Here is a 20512-nt window from a genome sequence, read left to right on the forward strand (position 1 = left end):
CCAGAACAAATAATTGCTTAACTTTTTCATCAAAGTAGAACTCTATAGAAGAAATCTTAGAGCATATTCCTTTAAATATGTATGTTTACAGCTAAATTGACAAAAATATATGTATTTAAAGTGGTCTCCACTATAAGGCAATAAACAGATCAGAGTCAGAAACACAGTATCGCTGCGAATCAAACAAAGGCACATGAATAACAAAAACCTTAAAAGTGGTCAGTGAAGACAAGGCTTAAAGACCCCATGAAACGGCGTTCGAGCACAGTTTTCCTGCTGAAACAGGAAGTTTGGGTTGGAAATATTGAAGATTATTTATTTTATTTTTTATATATAAAGTGCCTTTATGTTATGTTACAGTCTTGAACCATGATTTTCTATTTACTAGCTTATTGCAGAGAGAAAGACATGCTCATTCAGATAATCTGATTTGACAAAATTGATGTAGTGCAGGATGATGTCATCAATATTTTTCTCCATTTTCCTAAAAAAGTCAAGCTTTTAGTAGTACATTAGCAGAGTGGTTCCCAACCTTTTGTCCTTGAGACCCCTCTCCTTGTGTATTGAATATGTTGGTTTATTATAATAATCCATGTCATTTGATTGTTTTTATTCATTTTTTTTTTCACATTGAACTATTTTATTCATGATAAATTACATTTCCTGCACTGAAAAAAATTTGGAGTAGGATTTACTTGAAAAAAGCTAGGCAACTTTTTTCACTCAGAAAATGCTAGTAAATTTACAAAGATTTGCCAAGTAAAAACCTAAACATATTCATCAGTAGCTTTAATTAGAAATCTTTAAGTTAAATTTACTTGGAATATGGACTAAGTAAACTTTACTTAACCTAGTTAAGTGAAAGTAACACAGAAAATAAGTAATTTTAACTTGGCTAGTAAAAGGTTGATTAATATCGATTTAGTTGAAATTTCCTTTGCATTACATTTCACTCACACAATAATATTGAATTATACCAGTCATTTATAGAATGTGCTTTACTTAGATTATCTAAGTAATTTATTCTACAGCATGTCAGATGTTAAGCTTCATGTGAATGCAAAGACCTCAATACTTGGTAGACAATACACAATGACGGTAACATTTGATGGATCGTTTTTGTGTTTGAATGTGTCATTTTGAGCAGAAAATTTACTCGAAATGTCACAAAATGGCAAGTTACTAATCCTGACAACAAAAGCAATGATAAAACAGTGTAAATACAGCTGGAAACCAGTGAAAAATTAACCTCATTAATTATTCAAGGTCCAGTGCATGATGGGAACCCCAGTATCAGAAAAGCTGAGTAATTTTTACTTAATTTTATTGAGTTGATATTTACGCTTTCATTTCTACTCGCTTGAATTAAGTACTGATATGGAATTTACTTCGTTTTTTTTAATTCTTGCCTGAACTAACTTTTTCATGTAAATTACATTGTTTTTTTTCAGTAGTATTTACTTCACCAAAAAATCATTTTTTACAGTGTGCCTTTTCATTTATTAGAATACGGTTTTGCCATTTCTGCTTATTATAATGCATTTTTAAGGGGCTTGTTTTGAGAATCCTACCTAAAGCACAATATATAAACCAGCTTGCTTTTTTGTGATATCTGGCAATATCCCCTCATTAGGAGCGAACCCATTTGTGTGAGGGAAGTGTTGAGAAGCGAGTGGAAGGAGAGCAGAACATGAATGAAGACTAAAGAGAAGCTATTGTTAATACTATTGATTATTTAATAAAGAGGCTTGGACTCCAGGTTGGGAACCACTGCACTAGCATATAGACAAGCTCAAAACTGACATTTTGATCTCATGGGGTCTTTAATGATGTGTCAGAGGTAGGAAAGTTAGAACAAATGAAAGAAGTTAAGAACATTTAAAAACAAGTAGCTTACAGTAGATTCTTTTTTTTTTTTTTTCTTGCTTTGTCCGACATGGATAGAGAAAAAGACGAGGGAAATATGCTAAAAGCAGTTTCAATGAAATCATCTGACAAGCAGACAAACAGCCGAAGACAACACAACATTTAAACTCCTCCAAAAATACTTAAATTCGTTCAGAAACTGTCTCGCAACTAAAAAAATAGCACATGTATATAATTTATGAAGATGTAAAATAAAAATAAAATCACAGCTACATTTGTCATGTATGCAGTCAGGTACTGTAGGTATGGTATGACTGTGAGAGGGTGTATAAGCATGACTGTGTTCAAGCCGTGGTGTGCTAAAGCTGGGATGGTTATTGTCAAGTTGGTGATTGTGAGATGAGTGATAGGGTTGGGTAAAGCGGGACTGCATTTCTGTGGGCTAATGTAGAAACTGGTCTAAGTGGCCTGATCTAATGCTCTTAGAAGGTCACAGCCCTGCAGCAAATGAAGATTGCCTTGCAACGGGACGTTGACCTCACAGTCGTAACGCGTCAGTTCAGGCAGAGAGTAGGTCTCGAAGGAGGGCCCGATAAGACGACTCGCAATTCCTGCGAACACAACCAGTTCAGAGAATCAGCATCAACAGTGCATAAAGTACAAGTGCAGATGTGTGATTGTATCATTTAAGAGCTCACCATCCATTTTGGAGAAAGGCTGCATGTTGAACTCTCTATAGTTACAACACTGTTCTCGGTAGCGCTTTGCTGCCTGATTATCCGAAAACTGGGTCTTCCTGTGCTGGTGGTCCATTCCTCTATTATGGGCCATGTCTTTGTCTAGGTATAAATACATTTGATTATTGATTGATCTTCTGTGAGACAGCTGCTAAAATCTCCTAACATTTTGCTATAAAGTGCAACAGTGCTGTCTACTTTTTCAGCGGCCTTGGTTCTGGAAGTATTTTTCCATTCATTTTTAAAAAGTCTTCGTTAAACGTACAGTATGGCATTTTTCGCCACTAGGGGTCGCTAACCTATTTACAATAACAAAGGTGTAGATTGATGACGCAACATTTGCTAAGAATTATGGATCTTGTCGTCAACGTCAAGCCGACCGATCTAATAATGTTTATGGATGACTGAATACATCGATGCTTTTATCATGACTGTGATATGAAGCAGTTCGGGATTGCTAAGAGACAGCTATCAGCTCCAAACGCGACGCGATACCGCGGATATAAAAGGAATATGGACATTTCATTCTACCGAACTACACGCAGAATTACTACTCACAGGTCAGTTTATTAGACAAATTAAACTTGTGAGGTAACGCAGCGCTGTTTCACTTGGTCTAACATTACACTAGCACACTAAACTGCATTTGAATGTGTTGAAATGTATGTGTTAGTTTGTCTGTATGAGACTAGCAGTAAACTAGATCAACATTAGAATAACATACAGATCATATTCTGACATTTTATCATTGTTGAACTATAAAACATTGATTAGTTTTATGTAAATGTGCTCACCTGTTTAATAAAGTACATGTAGGAGCGGTCGAAGTCTCGGACGTGGAGCTCTCGTTTATATACTGTCTATGGGAGCTCTAGGCATCTCGAAAACACCGCGCTGATATTGATTCTCGTTTTAGTTCTCCTTTTTTTATCCAAAGTCTGCTTGCCATGGTCCATAATGTTTGAACGAAACAACAACAGCGTGCAAATAGACATTGTGAACTACAAAGTTGTCCGCGTCAGTCGCTTTGGTTACTATCAGACGGCTCTGGTTGCCATGGCAGCACGAGCGGAAACCAGGGACAACGCGGATATGACGGCATTGGCGGCGACAAAACGGAAATAAAGAAACGGGACGTTTCTCGAATTAAATTACAAATTTCTCCTGGTTTGAAAGTTGTTGGAAACAGTCGGGATAATGTAAGTACACAACTAAAAAAAATATATAACATAGATATAGTGATTTTTGCTATTTTTAAAGCAAAAAAGTTAAATATTGTGCCTTTAAATAGTTAAAAACCATGAACCAAACCAACCAGCTACAAGTTAAATCAAAACATAAACTTTGATTTCAATACTTGTGTGTGATATATACATGTATTCAGTGTAATACCTGACAAAGCGCTAGTGCTGAGTGATTTCCTCTCCATGACGGCACAACTCTCATGCCGAAGTCTCTTCCACGCTGTCTGTTGTGACTTAGTGGCGGGTGTCTCAACCTGAAACATATAGAATAATATAAGACTATACTATAAGACATACCATTTAAACATAAAAATGATCAAATATGGGATTGAAAAAAAAAAGTATATAATACAATCAGGCAAATGTTTGGATATACTTGACTGAAGCATACTGGACCAGACTGAATTCACATTTGTCATGATCTTAAAAAATAGTGATGCATCAACATTTATTTTTTACCAAAACCGAAATTAAAGTTTTCATTTAGCTGAAAATCAAAACCAAATTCATTTAATCAACACTTGAATAAAACTGAGCTGTATATAAACATTTCAATTGCACATTTAAGGCACTTTTTTAAAATTATTTAAAACTTTTTATTTTTTCAAATATTTGTATTATAATTTTGAAATATTGTTCCTATATTTTGTTAAATGCTCCTCTCTAAAGTAATTTTTTTTCTAGCTGACTAATGAGGCATAGACATTGAATGGCTTTTTCTTCATCATACCTTCATTCCTGTTTATTTCATGTTAGCTGCTTATACTACAACTAAGACTACGACTACAACGATCTGTCACGCCACATTAAAGAGCGAATTTATTGTTATAATTTCATTCTAAAATTGACAGAATTTGAAAGTTCAGTGTTGGTTTCATATAAAAATCAACAAAGCACAAAGCTTACTGAATTATTATTGATTGACTATTGAACGATAGGTGCACTTCAAATAATGTTTTATTCACACATCAATAGAATCGACTAAAAGAACTATTAAAAATGAGAAATTGACACAGCTGACGTTTACCTGTCATAACTTATCCAAGTTGTGTTCACAAATTGACAGTCAAATGTGGCTATTGGTAGCCTGGTAATACCAAACTCTGCTACTTCGCTTTGCTTCGTAGACAGAAATTCATAATTGAAAAGCGTTTTCTTTCTCGTGGGGGGTGCTTGTCTGAAGTTTAAAATCATTGGTTACCCGTAAGCCAATCACATAACGTTTGGTTATGGCGTGTGTTATTATGCGCATGCTCAGCCGCATCTAACTTCCACTGTAAACACATGTATGATGCGAAAACAAAACCATCAAGCGAAATACCGGAGTGAACATGGCTCTGAACGACTTTTGCAGATTATGTGAAGTAAATCTACGCATCCATGGTAATCAGCGTCTACGTCACGGCTCTCAGCCCGCCCTCTGTTCGTTGATTGGCTGGCTGTTTTGAGGCCGGAGGAAAACGGGGAAAACGGTCGCTATCTCAGACTGAGTACAGAAGCGAACTGAAATTGAGCAGAAGTACGAAGTCTGACGTAGTCAGGCTAGCCTATTGGAACTCTTTCAAGATAAAATATAAGGTAGTTTTTTCCTGTAGTTTTTAGAATGAATTTATAATCATTCTAAACTGTACAAAGTAGTGTCCAAACCTTTGACTGGAAATGTATATTTGAAGACTTAGCAAATCATGCCATTTCAAGTAAAAAATTAACCAACCGTGGTCATCTGCGTGAACGAGCGCTTGAAACTGTTAGCAACAAGTCGAGCTGGACTCATATCTCTGTAGTTCTGCGCAAAGTTCTCGATGGGTCTGCAAAACAAACACAGGTGTCATCCAATGCAAATCCTATGACTGAACCAAGAGAAACATTCTGTAATATGCAGAATTACCTTTGCAAATAAGATGGCATTCGATTTGCTGGCACGGTTTGGCATGAACGCTTTGCAGCTAAAGGATCCATCATTCCAGCCTTGCTGGGTAATGGAGGGTCAGGTGGCCACTGCAGATTCTGACGCCCTCCCATAGAGGACAGTGGGGTGCTGGTGGGATCATGGTAAGGAGGCATCTGCATGGGACCCCTGCTATAGGGAACAGATGGCCATGACTCCACAGATCCTCCGTTGACGCTCTGCTCATCCCCTCTCCTCATGTTGGGCTGGAAGGGGTCTGCTGAAGGCGACCCCAAGGGCTGGAAGAGGCTTGTAATGTTGCTGAAACTCTGCTTGTTAGTTACCAGGCCTCCGACCTCAGATACAGGCTCCTCCTGGTAGATGGGATTTAGCTGGAAGTCCTCACCATCCATAGGGATGTAGGGAGCCAGCGTCTCCAAGTCCAGATCACTCAAGTCAGTCTGGAAGGGTCATGAAGAGGTCATGGTCAGAAACATGCAACAACTGTTTCCCCCACCCCCTAAATCTAATATTGACTAGAGGTTGCACAGACTAATCGACTAGTCAACTTTTATGCTCTGTCATGATGCTTGAAGCTTGATGTCGACTAGTCCCTGATCATAGCCTATGGAGGGTGCAACGGGATAAGAAATCTTTGAAATCCACTTTTACGCACCGTTTCCAACAGTTAATATGACAAATAAATACATACTCTGAAAGCACTCCACAAGATATGCAAGGAATAATTTACTCCGGGCCATTGAATTATTAGAAAAATAATGCACATTCGAGGTGGTAATGCGGCCACTACTCGAAGCGGAGTTTGTGCATTTTTTTCACGGATGTGCATTCTTTTTCCAATAATTCAAAGGCCCGGAGTCAATTATTCCACTTATACAGTTGATGTATTTCAAGACGTTTGTCAAGTTTTTGTCCTTAAATCACTATTGTGTGTGTTGCTAATTCCAAAACGTCATTTTAGAGCTAGTAACGGAGGCTTGAGCCACTGATTGCAGATTACTGAGAGAGGTCTCACTGCAAATAAAGATGTTTTGAAGTTTAAAAGATTAATGGAGTACGTTTTTTAAATTGAAGTATGAAAACTTCAAAATTTAATTTGTAATTGTAATTATTTGTTCAATTTACTAGAAAATTTACAAAAAGAATTGCAGTGTGCAGTCATAAGCAACATCTGCAGATGTTTAAACATATATGATATTAAAGGGATAGATATGGAAGTCAATGGGGCCCATCAACTGTTTGGTTACCCATATTCTTCAAAACATCTTTTGAGTTCAGCAGAAAATAAAAAAATGTTTGGAACAACCTGAGGGTGAATAAATGATGACAGAATTTTCATTTTTGGGTGAACTATCCCTTTAAATATTAAATATTAATACAATATTATTAATGTTACAGACTGAATATTTATTAACCTCTTGGTTGCAGGTAGTCTTTGTCTCTTGTGTGTCCAAGGAAAACAGTTTCTCAGTCAGCTCCACCTTCAGCTCATTGTCCACTGGGCTGTAGTAATCTCCGGGGCTGCTGGGCTGTTCAATATATAAGATATGCATTGAAGACACACCGTACAGTGATCAGTGATCAACAAAATATATGAGGATAAGAAGATTTAGTATTTGAGTTTACTGTAGAGCAGCTGCTTAGGCTGGGAGTAGCACTACTGGGAGGCGGAGCTTGAGGCACAGAGAAAGTGGCGGCCATCTTGGGCATGTCTCCAGCATAGCTCGGCTTGTGGCCGTCATGAATAGGGTGAGAAACAGGAGGAGCAACAGAAGACACTTTGCTGTACATTGGGTGTTCCTCATACTGGGGCCGACCTGAAGAAAAGATTAGTATTGTAGGAAGGTAGATGTGGCATAAAAACAGTGATAGACCAATATATCAGCCGGGGTGATTAACTAGCTGTTTTTTTGTTTTGTTTTTTTGGCCCTTTTGAGACTACACTAGCTGATAACCCTGCATCTGCTTGCCTCATTAACAACGGTTATTGTTGGGTCAAAAAAAATAAAAATAAAATAATAATAGGAAAAAAAAATAAAGATTATTTAATTAGATAATTATTGTCAGGAAAGTTTTTTTTTTTTTAACAGTATTTTAATAAAAAAATAATTAGTAAAAAAAGAAATTACTTTAATACAATACAAAATTAGTATAGTGCCAAAAATATTCCCACCAACATAATGTTACAGAATATTTTAGGGGATAAATCCAAATGGTCCGAAATGATTTTTTTTTGTAAAATATTTGCTTATATTTGCTTAGTAATTAATCATTATTTATTCATTATTACATTAACAGTTTATTGCAATATACACTATACCATTTAAAATTCTGAGGTATTGATGTTTTGATGAAAAGTTGTCTCGTATGCTCTCCAAGGTTGAATTTAAAAAAAAAAAAATCAAAATATACAGTTTTATTGTGAATTAGTAATTTAAAAGAACTGTATTCTATTGTAATATATTTTGAAATGTAATTTATTCCTCTGATGCAAAGCTGAATTTTCAGCATCATTACTCCAGTCTTTAGTGTCACATGATCCTTCAGAAATCATTCTAATATGATGATTTGGTGCTCATAAAACATTTATTATTATCATCAAAGTTAAAAACAGTTGTGTAAACCATGATGCAACAGAAAGCTCAAAACAAAAGCATTTATTTGAAATATAAATTTTTCATTATAAATATCTTTACTGTCACTTTTGATGAAACTTGCATCAAACTTCTGAACAATAGTAGGCAAATATATCTTTTGTTATTACTTTTTGACTTTTGGAAAAAAAAGAAAAAAACTGCAGTATGTTATTTCTTAAATCTAATTTGCTTTCTGCCACCATGTTCCCTGATATCGGTACCATTGTAAATCCCATATTCACCCAAAACTGCAAAAAAATATTGTTCTCACCAAAGTCAAGAGAGATGATGGTGTCACCGGGTGTAGGTGCCAGCTGGGTGAGCTCTTCAGGCTCCTCTTTGAGTTTGGTGAAGAGAGCTTCACCTGGATCACTGCCCAGGGCTCTATTGCTTGGACTGAAGAAACTGTTCAAGTTGTGAGGCTTGAACAGAGACTCAGTCTGGTCCATAGAGAAGATCATGGATTTCTCCTCAACGTTACTATGAAAAGAGAGCACAATTTAAGGTTGATAGCTTTTTGTGTCACCATACATACAACATTGTAGTGTAGCAGTAAAGTTGAGTAAGAAAGGAGGAGTTTTGGGTTGTGTGAACATTCATCAAACTTTCTCCTTTTGTGTTCCACAGAAAAAAAATATTTCATAGTTTTCATTTTGGGGTGAACCGTCCCTTTAAAGGGATAGTTCACCCAAAAATAAAAATTACCCTATGATTTACTCACCTTCAAGCCAGGAAGAGTATATCTTCTCAAGGGACAAGACATTTTTTAATATAACTCTGATTGTATTCGCCTGAAAGAAGAATGTCACATACACCTAGGATGGCTTGAGGGTGAGTAAATCATGGGGTAATTTTTATTTTTGGGTGAACTATCCCTTTAAGTTGTATTTTTTGCCTCTATTGGATTACAAGCATCAATTAGCCAGAGAACAGAAAGTGCAGATGCAGTACAAACACATCCCAAGCTTTGTCACCTTTCAATTTATTTATTTTTTTGCCTTACCTCAGCACGTAGTTCACGCACACAATGCACTGGGGCTGGGAGTTACGACTGTTGTAGATGACGGTACCCTGGGTCTCCACCCACACATAGCCGCCATTCTTAGCCAACATCCTGTACTGACCACTCACCGCCTGGCCTTTACTGCACACTAAAGAGGAAAGAGCAGAAGATAATGAAAAAAACGTTTTTAGAACACATACATTTTTCTTTACATGTCATTACATTTTCATTACATGTCTGTTCCAAATGCTTTCTCAGAGATCTCCAAAACAACATGTCTGATGACTAAGTGGGTATTGGGTAGCTATAACAAACTGGGACAGACAGCCAGACTGACCCATCAATGAAAGCTAACATAAGCAACAGGACAAACAGAGAGACGGAGACAATGAGGGATTGCTGGTCTGAGTTTTGACAGTCTGTCTCCATGGCACGTTCGCCCTGGACTTGGTCCAGATCTGTCGTGGGAAAGCATTGGCTTCGGGTCATAAGGTTCATTCCCGGCCAGTGCTTGCACTGCTCTGCAGGACGGCAGCGTTGTCGTAGAAAGCTTTGCGACTTCATACACGCGGTTGGAAAGGAAGTCGCATAAAAAGATGTACTGTAGGTTCTAAGAAGAGGCAAGTGTCCTTGAGTCAACAAGCTCGGCCCCACTAAATTTACATTTACATTTGTGCATTTGGCAGACGCTTTTATCCAAAGTGACTTACATTGCATTTCAAGGTACACATGGTACCCATGACCTTGGCGTTGCAAGCGCCAACGCTCTACTGTTTGAGCTACAGGAAAGCTACAATAACTTTAATGTATTATCATGCATATTTTTTAAAAATCTTTATTGTTAGATAAACAACCTTTTTATTGTTAAAAAATAGGAACATGTACACTACCGTTCAAAATTTAAGCATCAGTACGATTTTTTTCAAATGTTTTTGAAAGAAGTCTCTTAACTCACCAAGGCTGCATTTATTTGATCAAAAATACAGTAAAAACAGTAATATTGTGAAATATTATTATAATTCAAAAAAACTGTTTTCTATGTTAATGCAACAAGCTCATAATCACGATTTCAGAAGTGAGAATTATGGCATTTAAGACAGCACATGAAGGCACCAGGAGACCAGAGCTGTCGTTATTTTTATCTCGCCATGCTCACTGTCTGCGTAATTTATAAACACGCAATTATTATGCACAGTACAGTCAGATGACTGAACATATAAGGCTGAACACCGCTACTGAGAGTTTCTACAATTTTCAGTGTGTGAGATTGTCCTGTTTTGTTGTTGCCGGTATGCCAGAGAATGAGGTCTTGAGGCTCCGCCCTCTTCTTGAAAGGGGACCGGGAGCACTAGCTCATTTGCATTTAAAGGGACACGCACATAAACGGCGGAATTTGCCGTTCCCCGCCATTGACGGGGAAACCATCCACCATTCATGAATTTTTCGGCTTTCCGTGTTTTCACTGTTATACGCTAGTGGTGCTATGACGTATCTTCTTAAAGAGTACTGAATCTCCTGATCAAAACACATGCGAAGATGATGCAGAAACAGGCGATCTCATATGTAATCATATGCATACGTAAAAGAAACAGTAAACCGCATTTAAATTAAAATGTTACTGAATGAAATGTCGACCCAGGATGAGCTATAGGACTGTGCAAGCATTAGGGGAGTTGATGTACTCAGTCTACTCCATCTGTGTTTTGATGATCTTTCTGAATATGATTTCTTTTAAAAACGCAATTTTCTCGTTTTTTTTTTTGTATGAAATTTACCCACATTAAAGTGTTGCATGTTCAGATATTTATAAAACAAAATATTCTGAGGGCCATGAACATTTTATGAAAATGATTTTTTTTAATAAACGCTGGTGGGGAAAGAGTTAACATGCTATGAAAAATTATCTGTGGGGTATTTTTAGCTAAAACTTCACACACAGAGACTTATTTTACATATTTTTACTTATTTACATTTTTTAACTCTTCATTTTAATAATTTTTGGTTAGTCATTCTTTGTTTTTTACAGGCAAAAATGTAGATGCTACCAGAGGCAAATTTTATGACGACAAAATCAGAGCAAAATTTCTCTCAAAAGTGAATGGGAGAGAGTAACAGAAAATCCAGAACCGTCACCCTGTATGAAGAGCGCTTCTAAATGTATATGCATTTCCTTTCTGAAAAGTATACAATTCTTAAGACTGTGTCTTCATGTATGGGAATGGTTGTTTTTTTCCTAGTTGTTTGATAAATGATAGAAGCTCTTAGAAAGTTCAAGTGTTGCAACTGAGCTCTGGTGAGAAAAGAAAGAGACAAATAAGTGCTGGATTGAAACTCACAGTCACGAGGCAGCCCCACTTTCTTCCTCTCAACAAGCCTAATCCAGATCAACACTTTTTTTCTCCTCTACACACTTTGAAAAGACTCTAATTACATGTTAACGTCACGGTGGACAGAAGCCACTCCACATCCAGCATCTGATTATGGAGCAATCTGGGACACCTGGCCAGGCTGAGGAGTACCGTAGCTGCCTACTGCTGTGTTCTTATCTCCTCTGTCACTCCTAATGGGGTTCAAGATGTCCTAATGGCTGCTACGGTCATCCTTAATAGAGCCAATCCAATAAGGCTCTTTTGAATCGTATTCATAACTCAAACATGTATGCGAAATGCAATTTGTCTGAAATGCAATTTGATTCGGGGGGTGGGTGGGGGTATATATCTCGTTGTTTGCTGTGTGCGGACAGTCTGTTTGTGAACGTCAATAGATATTAGGTTTCACCTCTGCTTAGCAAGAAAGAGAGAGATAAATGAAAGCTTAAAAGGCAATTAGGTGCAGGCAGCAGGTTGATGGTAAAAAGACGAGAGATGAGTAACTGTGGCTGATGTATATGTTGTATGTATTATGATAATATAATATAATATAATATAATATAATATAATATAATATAATATAATATAATATAATATAATATAATATAATATAATATAATATAATATAATATAATATAATATATACAAACAGTACATACATGCATACATACATATTCCGGTCATGACAACTGAGTGTTTGGCATGGTAATAGATATGACAATATTAAAATGTTTGGTCTTGGCGGAATAGGTCTACGCTGCTGCTGTTGATTATTTCGAGCAAGTACAGGACTTGATACTGCCAACACATACATGACACACTGATGTGAGCAAGTAAGACATGCTGCTGCTGTACAATAAAGCAGTGGTTCTCAACTGGTTTGGCCATGGGACCCACATGTTCCCATGGTCATCAAGCTGCGACCCACTTTTTAGAAATTTATAGGGCTATTTAAATCAATTTGTTTTAAAAAAAAAGCAAATTTTTCACAAAAATTGTTCACACACACACACACCCACACACCCACACACACACACCCCCGTCCCCCTTGACTTAACATGCACATCAATTGTAAGAATATGAGTAATGCTACTCATGAATAAACAGTAGGTCTATAAGGTAAGACTATTAAATAGCAATTTCAAACTAGTTTTTGTTAATACAGTGTTAGTAAGTTGGTATGAGCCACCATAGTCATTTAAAAATTTACAAAATAACCCAAAGTGAAAATAATTTTTTGGAGTTATGGAAACAACAGATGCCCATGGTGAACACAATACCAAAATTAACTGTTAATGAAACATGGAAACTGCTGCTGATGAATACAATGAACATCATTTCTGCATGCAAATCCTTCTCAGCTAACACATGGCGTACCAGTAATGTGATTTATTGGTATTGTTATTTTGTGACTTTCTAAATGACAGCATAACTACGACGATGCATGTTCGTAGTTTTTTTTTGCACTTTATACAGTGGGGAGAACAAGTATTTGATACACTGCCGATTTTGCAGGTTTTCCCACTTACAAAGCATGTAGAAGTCTGTATTTTTATCATAGGTACTCTTCAACTGTGAGTGACGGAATCTAAAACAAAAATCCAGAAAATCACATTGTATGATTTAAGTAATTAATTTGCATTTTATTGCATGACATAAGTATTTGATACATCAGAAAATCAGAACTTAATATTTGGTACAGAAACCTTTGTTTGCAACTACAGAGATCATACGTTTCCTGTAGTTCTTGACCAGGTTTGCACACACTGCAGCAGGGATTTTGGCCCACTCCTCCATACAGACCTTCTCCAGATCCTTCAGGTTTCGGGGCTGTCGCTGGGCAATAAGGACTTTCAGCTCCCTCCAAAGATTTTCTATTGGGTTCAGGTCTGGAAACTGGCTAGGCCACTCCAGGACCTTGAGATGCTTCTTACGGAGCCACTCCTTAGTTGCCCTGGCTGTGTGTTTCGGGTCGTTGTCATGCTGGACGACCCAGCCACGACACATCTTCAATGCTCTTACTGAGGGAAGGAGGTTGTTGGCCAAGATCTTGCGATTCATGGCCCCATTCATCCTCCCCTCGATACGGTGCAGTCGTCCTGTCCCCTTTGCAGAAAAGCATCCCCAAAGAATGATGTTTCCACCTCCATGCTTCACGGTTGGGATGGTGTTCTTGGGGTTGTACTCATCCTTCTTTCTCCAAACACGGCGAGTGGAGTTTAGACAAAAAAGCTCTATTTTTGACTCATCAGACCACATGACCTTCTCCCATTCCTCCTCTGGATCATCCAGATGGTCATTGGCAAACTTCAGACGGGCCTGGACATGCGCTGGCTTGAGCAGGGGGACCTTGTGTGCGCTGCAGGATTTTAATCCATGACGGCGTAGTGTCTTACTAATGGTTTTCTTTGAGACTGTGGTCCCAGCTCTCTTCAGGTCACAGACCAGGTCCTGCCGTGTAGTTCTGGGCTGATCCCTCACCTTCCTCATGATCATTGATACCCCACGAGGTGAGATCTTGCATGCTGCCCCAGACCGAGGGAGATTGACCGTCATCTTGAACTTCTTCCATTTTCTAATAATTGCGCTAACAGTTGTTGCCTTCTCACCAAGCTGCTTGCCTATTTTCCTGTAGCCCATCCCAGCCTTGTGCAGGTCTACAATTTTATCCCTGATGTCCTTACACAGCTCTCTGGTCTTGGCCATTGTGGAGAGGTTGGAATCTGTTTGATTGAGTGTGTGGACAGGTGTCTTTTATACAGGTAACAAGTTCAAACAGGTGCAGTTAATACAGGTAATGAGTGGAGAACAGGAGGGCTTATTAAAGAAAAACTAACAGGTCTGTGAGAGCCGGAATTCTTACTGGTTGGTAGGTGATCAAATACTTATGTCATGCAACAAAATGCAAATTAATTATTTAAAAATCATACAATGTGATTTTCTGGATTTTTGTTTTAGATTCTCTCTCTCACAGTTGAAGTGTACCTATGATAAAAATGACAGACCTCTACATGCTTTGCAAGTAGGAAAACCTGCCAAATCGGCAGTGTACCAAATACTTGTTCTCCCCACTGTATAGAGTGAAGTGATATACAGCGCACGCCGCCGCATTTGCGCATGCAATTGAAGTGTGTGCGCTACTAGAGTACTATAAAAGCTGATTGGACAGAAATGTTATTTTTTCTGAAGTGAGAGACTTTTTATTTCATAACAAGCTATGAAAATAACGTTAGAATAATGACACTGACATATACTCTGACAACATCTCATCTGACAGCAGCTACTGAATCAGTACAACGCATTTTTCTCAGGCTATCTGACAGAAGTGTCAACCGCTTTCACGGAAGTCTTTCAAAATAAAAGTCTTGCATTAGCAAAACATTTAGAATTACGTTTTTTTTGTTGATGACATTGTTTATTTGACTGCACACTCAGAACGATCTATACAGGTGGAGCTGGGGAAGGTGGAGGGTTTCTGAAAGTTGAACAGCAAGCTCATTGGCTGCTGATACAGCAGGAAACAATTAATGTGATTGCAAGGAGATTGAGTTTAGGACCTATCAGCATTTGGCATCCAGAGTTTCATGACAGAATCTTTGTGCTGATTAATATTTTTGTGGAAACTGTGATAAAATAGAAAGCTCAAAAGAACAGCATTTAGAATAGAAATCTATTGACCATATACGCCAGAGAAATAAGTGAGCAGCCATCTTTAGAATGTTGTGTTTGAACTTCTGTTTATGGGGTAGCTCATTATATTTATGGCATAGGTGTCGAAGAGAATTTACTTATTGTAGAGTTAATGAAAGTTATCATGAGCATTGTCAAGTTTGAAGCGGATGTCAAATGTCAGCAGACCGGGAAGATTTCAAAACAAACAGTTCATTCATAAATCCGTAAGATCTTACCTTCATGTTGTGGAAATACAAGCTGGAAGACAGAACACAACGAACGCAGCGCTGAAAAGGGTCGGGGCTACACAATGTCTATGAATGTCTTTACTTTCACTTTTGATCAATTTAATGTATTCTTGCTGAATAAAGTATAATTTTCTTTAAACTAAATATTTTATGAATGTACAAAACTAAAAAGTGTGGGCTGCCTCCCCCTTTTTTCTTTTTAGAGAGTCTAGGACACAGAGACTATCTGTCATGTAGTAGGGACATTTTATGCATGGTATTCTGAATAAATTGTTTTTCAACAAATGAATAATTATACAATGGACAATGAATGGGATTCAGAGTATTATGAAACCACTGGGGAAAAGAGGTCAATAGCTTTATGCATTCAGGAGCGATATAGAGAGTGCAAATGTGTACTTGCATGTGTCTGCATACGTGTAAGTACTGTACATATACTGTATAGACATGTTGCTGTGAAGTTTCAGATATCAGATAGCAGTTACACACAGTGGTTTAATATTGACTTGTTCTGTGTTAAAGGGTTGAAACAGTAAACCTTGGGAATGCAAACCTCACCACTTGCGCTGACCTGATCCGCTGCTCTTTCTTAGAAGCTCTTGCTTTCTAACCACACTCTCTAATCCTCTTCCCCGGTTCGCTCACATGGCATCGTTTGATGCACGCAATGGCAAGGCAATGTTAGGAGTGTTTGTGTTTTGTAGCAGTCATAAAATTAAACATGTGCATGTGATTTTCTTTTCTTAAATGTGTTCGATTATATCCCAATAACACCTACTTGAAGTGTGAACTAGTGAAAAAAAGTTTGTAGTTTTACAGTTTAACAGAAGCTGAAGTGCTGAAGGGGGAAATGAATGACACATACGGTTCTGGTGGCTTTTGGTGACGTTGTCGGAGTCCAGAGCGTGGTAGAAGTCATATGCAGATCGACCGAGAAGATCTTCAGGGCTGTAACCCATCAACTCAGTAACTCTGGAAAAGTGAGAGGCAACTAATATTAACACAGACATTAACACACACACACACACACACACACATAATTGTTCTAAAGCTCTCAGTTATTTTCTTTGATCTGTACAAGATTAGTACGTTTTAAGCCAATTTAATAATGATCCATTTCATGTGATTTGTTTGGCTGAGTTTTCAGAGACCTAGTGTTTACTGAGGGTGAATAATTAGAATTAATGAGAAATCACATATATATGAAATATTTGGTTACACTTTATTTTAAGGTGACATTGTTACAGAGTAATTATATATTTAAGTACTGAGTAATAATAATTAACTACATGTACTTACTATAGGGTTAGGGTAGGATTAGGGTTTGGTTGAGGGTTAGTTGCATGCAATTATGCATAATTTACTGTTATTACTATGTTATTACAGTACATGTAACATATGTAACAAGGACACTGTAAAATAAAGTGTTACCAAATATTTAATATATCTTTATATTAAAGGATACTATGCATATGACAGAACTGTATATGGAGAAAAAATTCATAATGAACATTTTACACTTTACAAATTAAATTAGACCTAGTGAAGGAAAAATTAGCTCTGTACTAACATCTTTATGAATGTACTAATTATTAATATAATAAATATATTTATTGTTAACAAAATCAATAGTTCTGACAATTGTTTGATAAGCCACACTTATTGCTGATAATAAACACACACAACCACACGTTTCATTAATGAAAAAAGTGCTACATTGAAATAACACTTTTATATTTTATTAAACCGTTTTATAATAATAATGTATTAGTTATTAAAAAATAATGGCTCATTCATTTCTTCCAATTTTTTTTTATTATTTTTACATAACATTTTCCTCTTCATGGTTTAAGTCATTTTTACTCTTTAATCAAGAGCACAAGGCAATGTGTGATTGTGTGTAATGAATGTGATGGGTATTATTTGGTTATGAAAGTGTGCGTTTGGTGTATTGAGCTGATCCTTGTACTGAAGTTACATAATGCCAGACAGCTGCAGGTCACTGACTCCGTATGCATGAGTGTGTCTGCAGGCTTCTGTTCATTAAAGAGCCCTCTATTCTCCTGTCATTGAACTAACCGCCTCTGAGCTGATGAGGCAAAAGAGACACACACACACACACACACACACACACACACGGATACAGGGACAGACACACACACAGACACAGGCACCTACACAAAAACAGGTGTTTTTTTTCATCATCCATGAGAAAAATGGGAAAAATAGTTTTAAAGCTATTTTGAAATGCAACAAATAGGTTGTTTAATGAAGGCCTTGGACTCATCTTTCCCTAGACGCTGTGTTCCAAAATTGAAATAACCATGTTTCAGACCAATCTTCTCTAAATTTGTGTTCGCTGACATCATAATAATGACCATAATTACCACTGGATATGTGGTTGAGTAAGTGAAATTACTCTACTTTTCTCTTATTCTGAAGGTGACATAAGTCAGAGCTCTTCTAGGAAGCAGGGACTGCTACTATGGAACTTTTCAACATTTAACCAATCATTACGTCCATTATACATGTCAAATCTGGTCTTTAATAAAATGCTGTTTTTCCAGTTTTTTTTCCATTCCCTTATGTAAGCTTTGCAGACAAACAGTCCATTATCCAACATGTATTCAGGCCAATTACATGGCACTATATTTTTGGCACCCATTCGTAAGATCCCTTAGTGCCTCTCTCTGTTAACTTCATCAGCAGGGAAGCAGGTTTAGCGTTGTGGTCTGGCGTTGTGATATTTGGCGGGGCATTAATCACAGAAAACATGACGGCAAACACTTTGAACTATGTGTGTACTGTGTAGGGAAGTGAGTTAATTGTCGGAAGAGTCAGGATGAAATGTAACGGTGTAAACATTTCCACGACATTCCAGTCAAACATTTCCACGACGACACATGCTCGGGCCTGGAGTGTCAACCGCATTTAACTTGGCCAATTAAGTGTTTCGCTTTGTGCCCATTTACATATTTGTCCTGCTGCAGATGGTGACCTTTATATTTAGGCTCATGGTACGTATGGGTGGACTTTTTATTAATACATAATTTGTTGTAAAGAATTTTTCATCCTACTAGTGTTGTTATTGCTAACTAAAACAAATCAATCAAAAATCCTTTTCATTAATTAAAATAAAGCTGAAATAGAATAAAACATGAAGATGAAAAACCTAAAACCACAATTACCTTGGCAACTAACTGAAATAAAGTTTAAGCTTAAGTTGAAGTCAAATTTAAGATAAAAAGAGATATATTTTTTTTTTTGGGGGGGGATATTTTATAATATATATATGTATATATATATAATAATATATAATATATATATAATATTATATTATATTATAAAATATCCCCCCCCCAAAAAAAAAACAAACAAAAAAAACAATTATATAATTATATATATAATTGTTTTTTTTTTTGTTTTTTTTTGGGGGGGGGGATATTTTGGGGATATTTTATTTTATTTTATCAATCAATAAATTCCACTAGAAACAAACCTTGTTGTATTATTTTATTTTAATTTAATACTGTGAAGCTGCTTTGATACAATCTGTATTGTGAAAAGCGCTATACAAATATACTTGATTTGATTTGATTTGATATATATATTTCAAATTCCAAATGAGGTGTTAAAGTCCTCACATCTTAGGCATATGCTTTTGTGGACTTTAAAAAGGCTTTTGACTGGGTGAATAGGGATTTGTTAAGTTTGAAGCTTCTCCAGGCAGGGGTTGATGGGAAGTTTTACTGGGCATTAATGTCCCTGTATGCAGACTGTGTGGGATGTGTTCAGGTGAACGATGAGCAGACTGAGTGGTTTCGTATTCCCTTTGGTGTAAAACAGGGGGATATTTTGTCTCCAAGCCTGTTCTCTCTGTTCATAAATGATTTGGCTCTTGAAATTAAACATCTAAACTTAGGGGTGCGCCTAGACGGTGTCATTGTTGGCATTCTGCTCTATGCTGATGATGTAGCGTTACTGGCTGAAAATGAAGAGGATTTACAGAAAATGTTACATGTTTTACAAAATTGGTGCTGTAGATGGAGACGCAAATTATGCACTTCAGGAAGGGTGTTACTCTACGAAGTACAAAAGTTTTTACTTTTGGTAATACCGTTCTTGAGTATGCAACCCAGTATAAGTATTTAGGATTTGTATTTGATGAATTTATGTTGTTTGACAGAGGAGTTAAAATCCTAGCTGCTGCAGCCAGTAGAGCCCTGGGTTCTGTGATAAACAAGTTAAAAATCTGTAAAGATCTTGGTTATGGTACGTTCTCCCAGTTGTATGCTGCCTGTGTGTCCCCTGTGTTAAACTATGCTGCTGGTGTGTGGGGGGCCGTGCGAGCCCAGCCTTGAATGCTGTAGAAAATCGTGCAATCCGCTGCTTCTTGGGGGTTCATAAGTTTGTCCCAGTGCTGGCAGCGCTGGGTGATATGGGCTGGGTTCCTGGTTCAGTCCAAAGGAAATGTGAAATGGTAAGACTGTGGAATCGACTTATTAATCTGCCTGAAAATAGAGTAACAAAAAAAGTTTTTCTGTGGAGTAAGAGTAAGTCCCCCTGGGCTGCAGAGCTCCAGACTGTTTTTGCTGATGTACAACTCCAGTACGTATTCTGTAATTATTTGCCTTGTAGCGTCAATAACATCAGATCCAAATTGATTTAAACATAAATTTCTGATCAAATTTTAAACATAAATGGCTGATTGGGATTATGGCTAAGCCAAAGCTAAGGACTTACTTCCAAATTAAAGATGTATATGAAACAGAGTTGTATGTAAAGGCACATTTGACAAGGAACCAACGATCTTTGGTAGCTCAGCTTG

The 20512-nt window shown here is 37.1% G+C and overlaps 1 protein-coding gene across 1 annotated transcript in view; it reads right to left on the bottom strand.

Moving 5' to 3' along the window:
* Positions 1–576: 576 nt before the first annotated feature.
* epas1b (endothelial PAS domain protein 1b) overlaps positions 577–20512 on the bottom strand; it is a 49057-nt gene continuing 29121 nt past the window's right edge. The window contains exons 7-16 of the mRNA XM_084092256.1: positions 16550–16656; positions 9396–9543; positions 8664–8872; positions 7383–7573; positions 7172–7285; positions 5736–6196; positions 5562–5655; positions 3996–4101; positions 2565–2705; positions 577–2477 (exon numbers count right to left, since the gene is read on the bottom strand). Coding sequence (XP_083948382.1) covers positions 2326–2477; positions 2565–2705; positions 3996–4101; positions 5562–5655; positions 5736–6196; positions 7172–7285; positions 7383–7573; positions 8664–8872; positions 9396–9543; positions 16550–16656 — 1723 coding nt within the window. The 3' untranslated portion in view covers positions 577–2325. The remainder of the gene's footprint in view (positions 2478–2564; positions 2706–3995; positions 4102–5561; positions 5656–5735; positions 6197–7171; positions 7286–7382; positions 7574–8663; positions 8873–9395; positions 9544–16549; positions 16657–20512) is intronic.

This window comes from Abramis brama, assembly GCF_963993115.1.
Source record: "Abramis brama genome assembly, chromosome: 19".
NCBI classification, from domain to species: Eukaryota; Metazoa; Chordata; class Actinopteri; order Cypriniformes; family Leuciscidae; genus Abramis; species Abramis brama.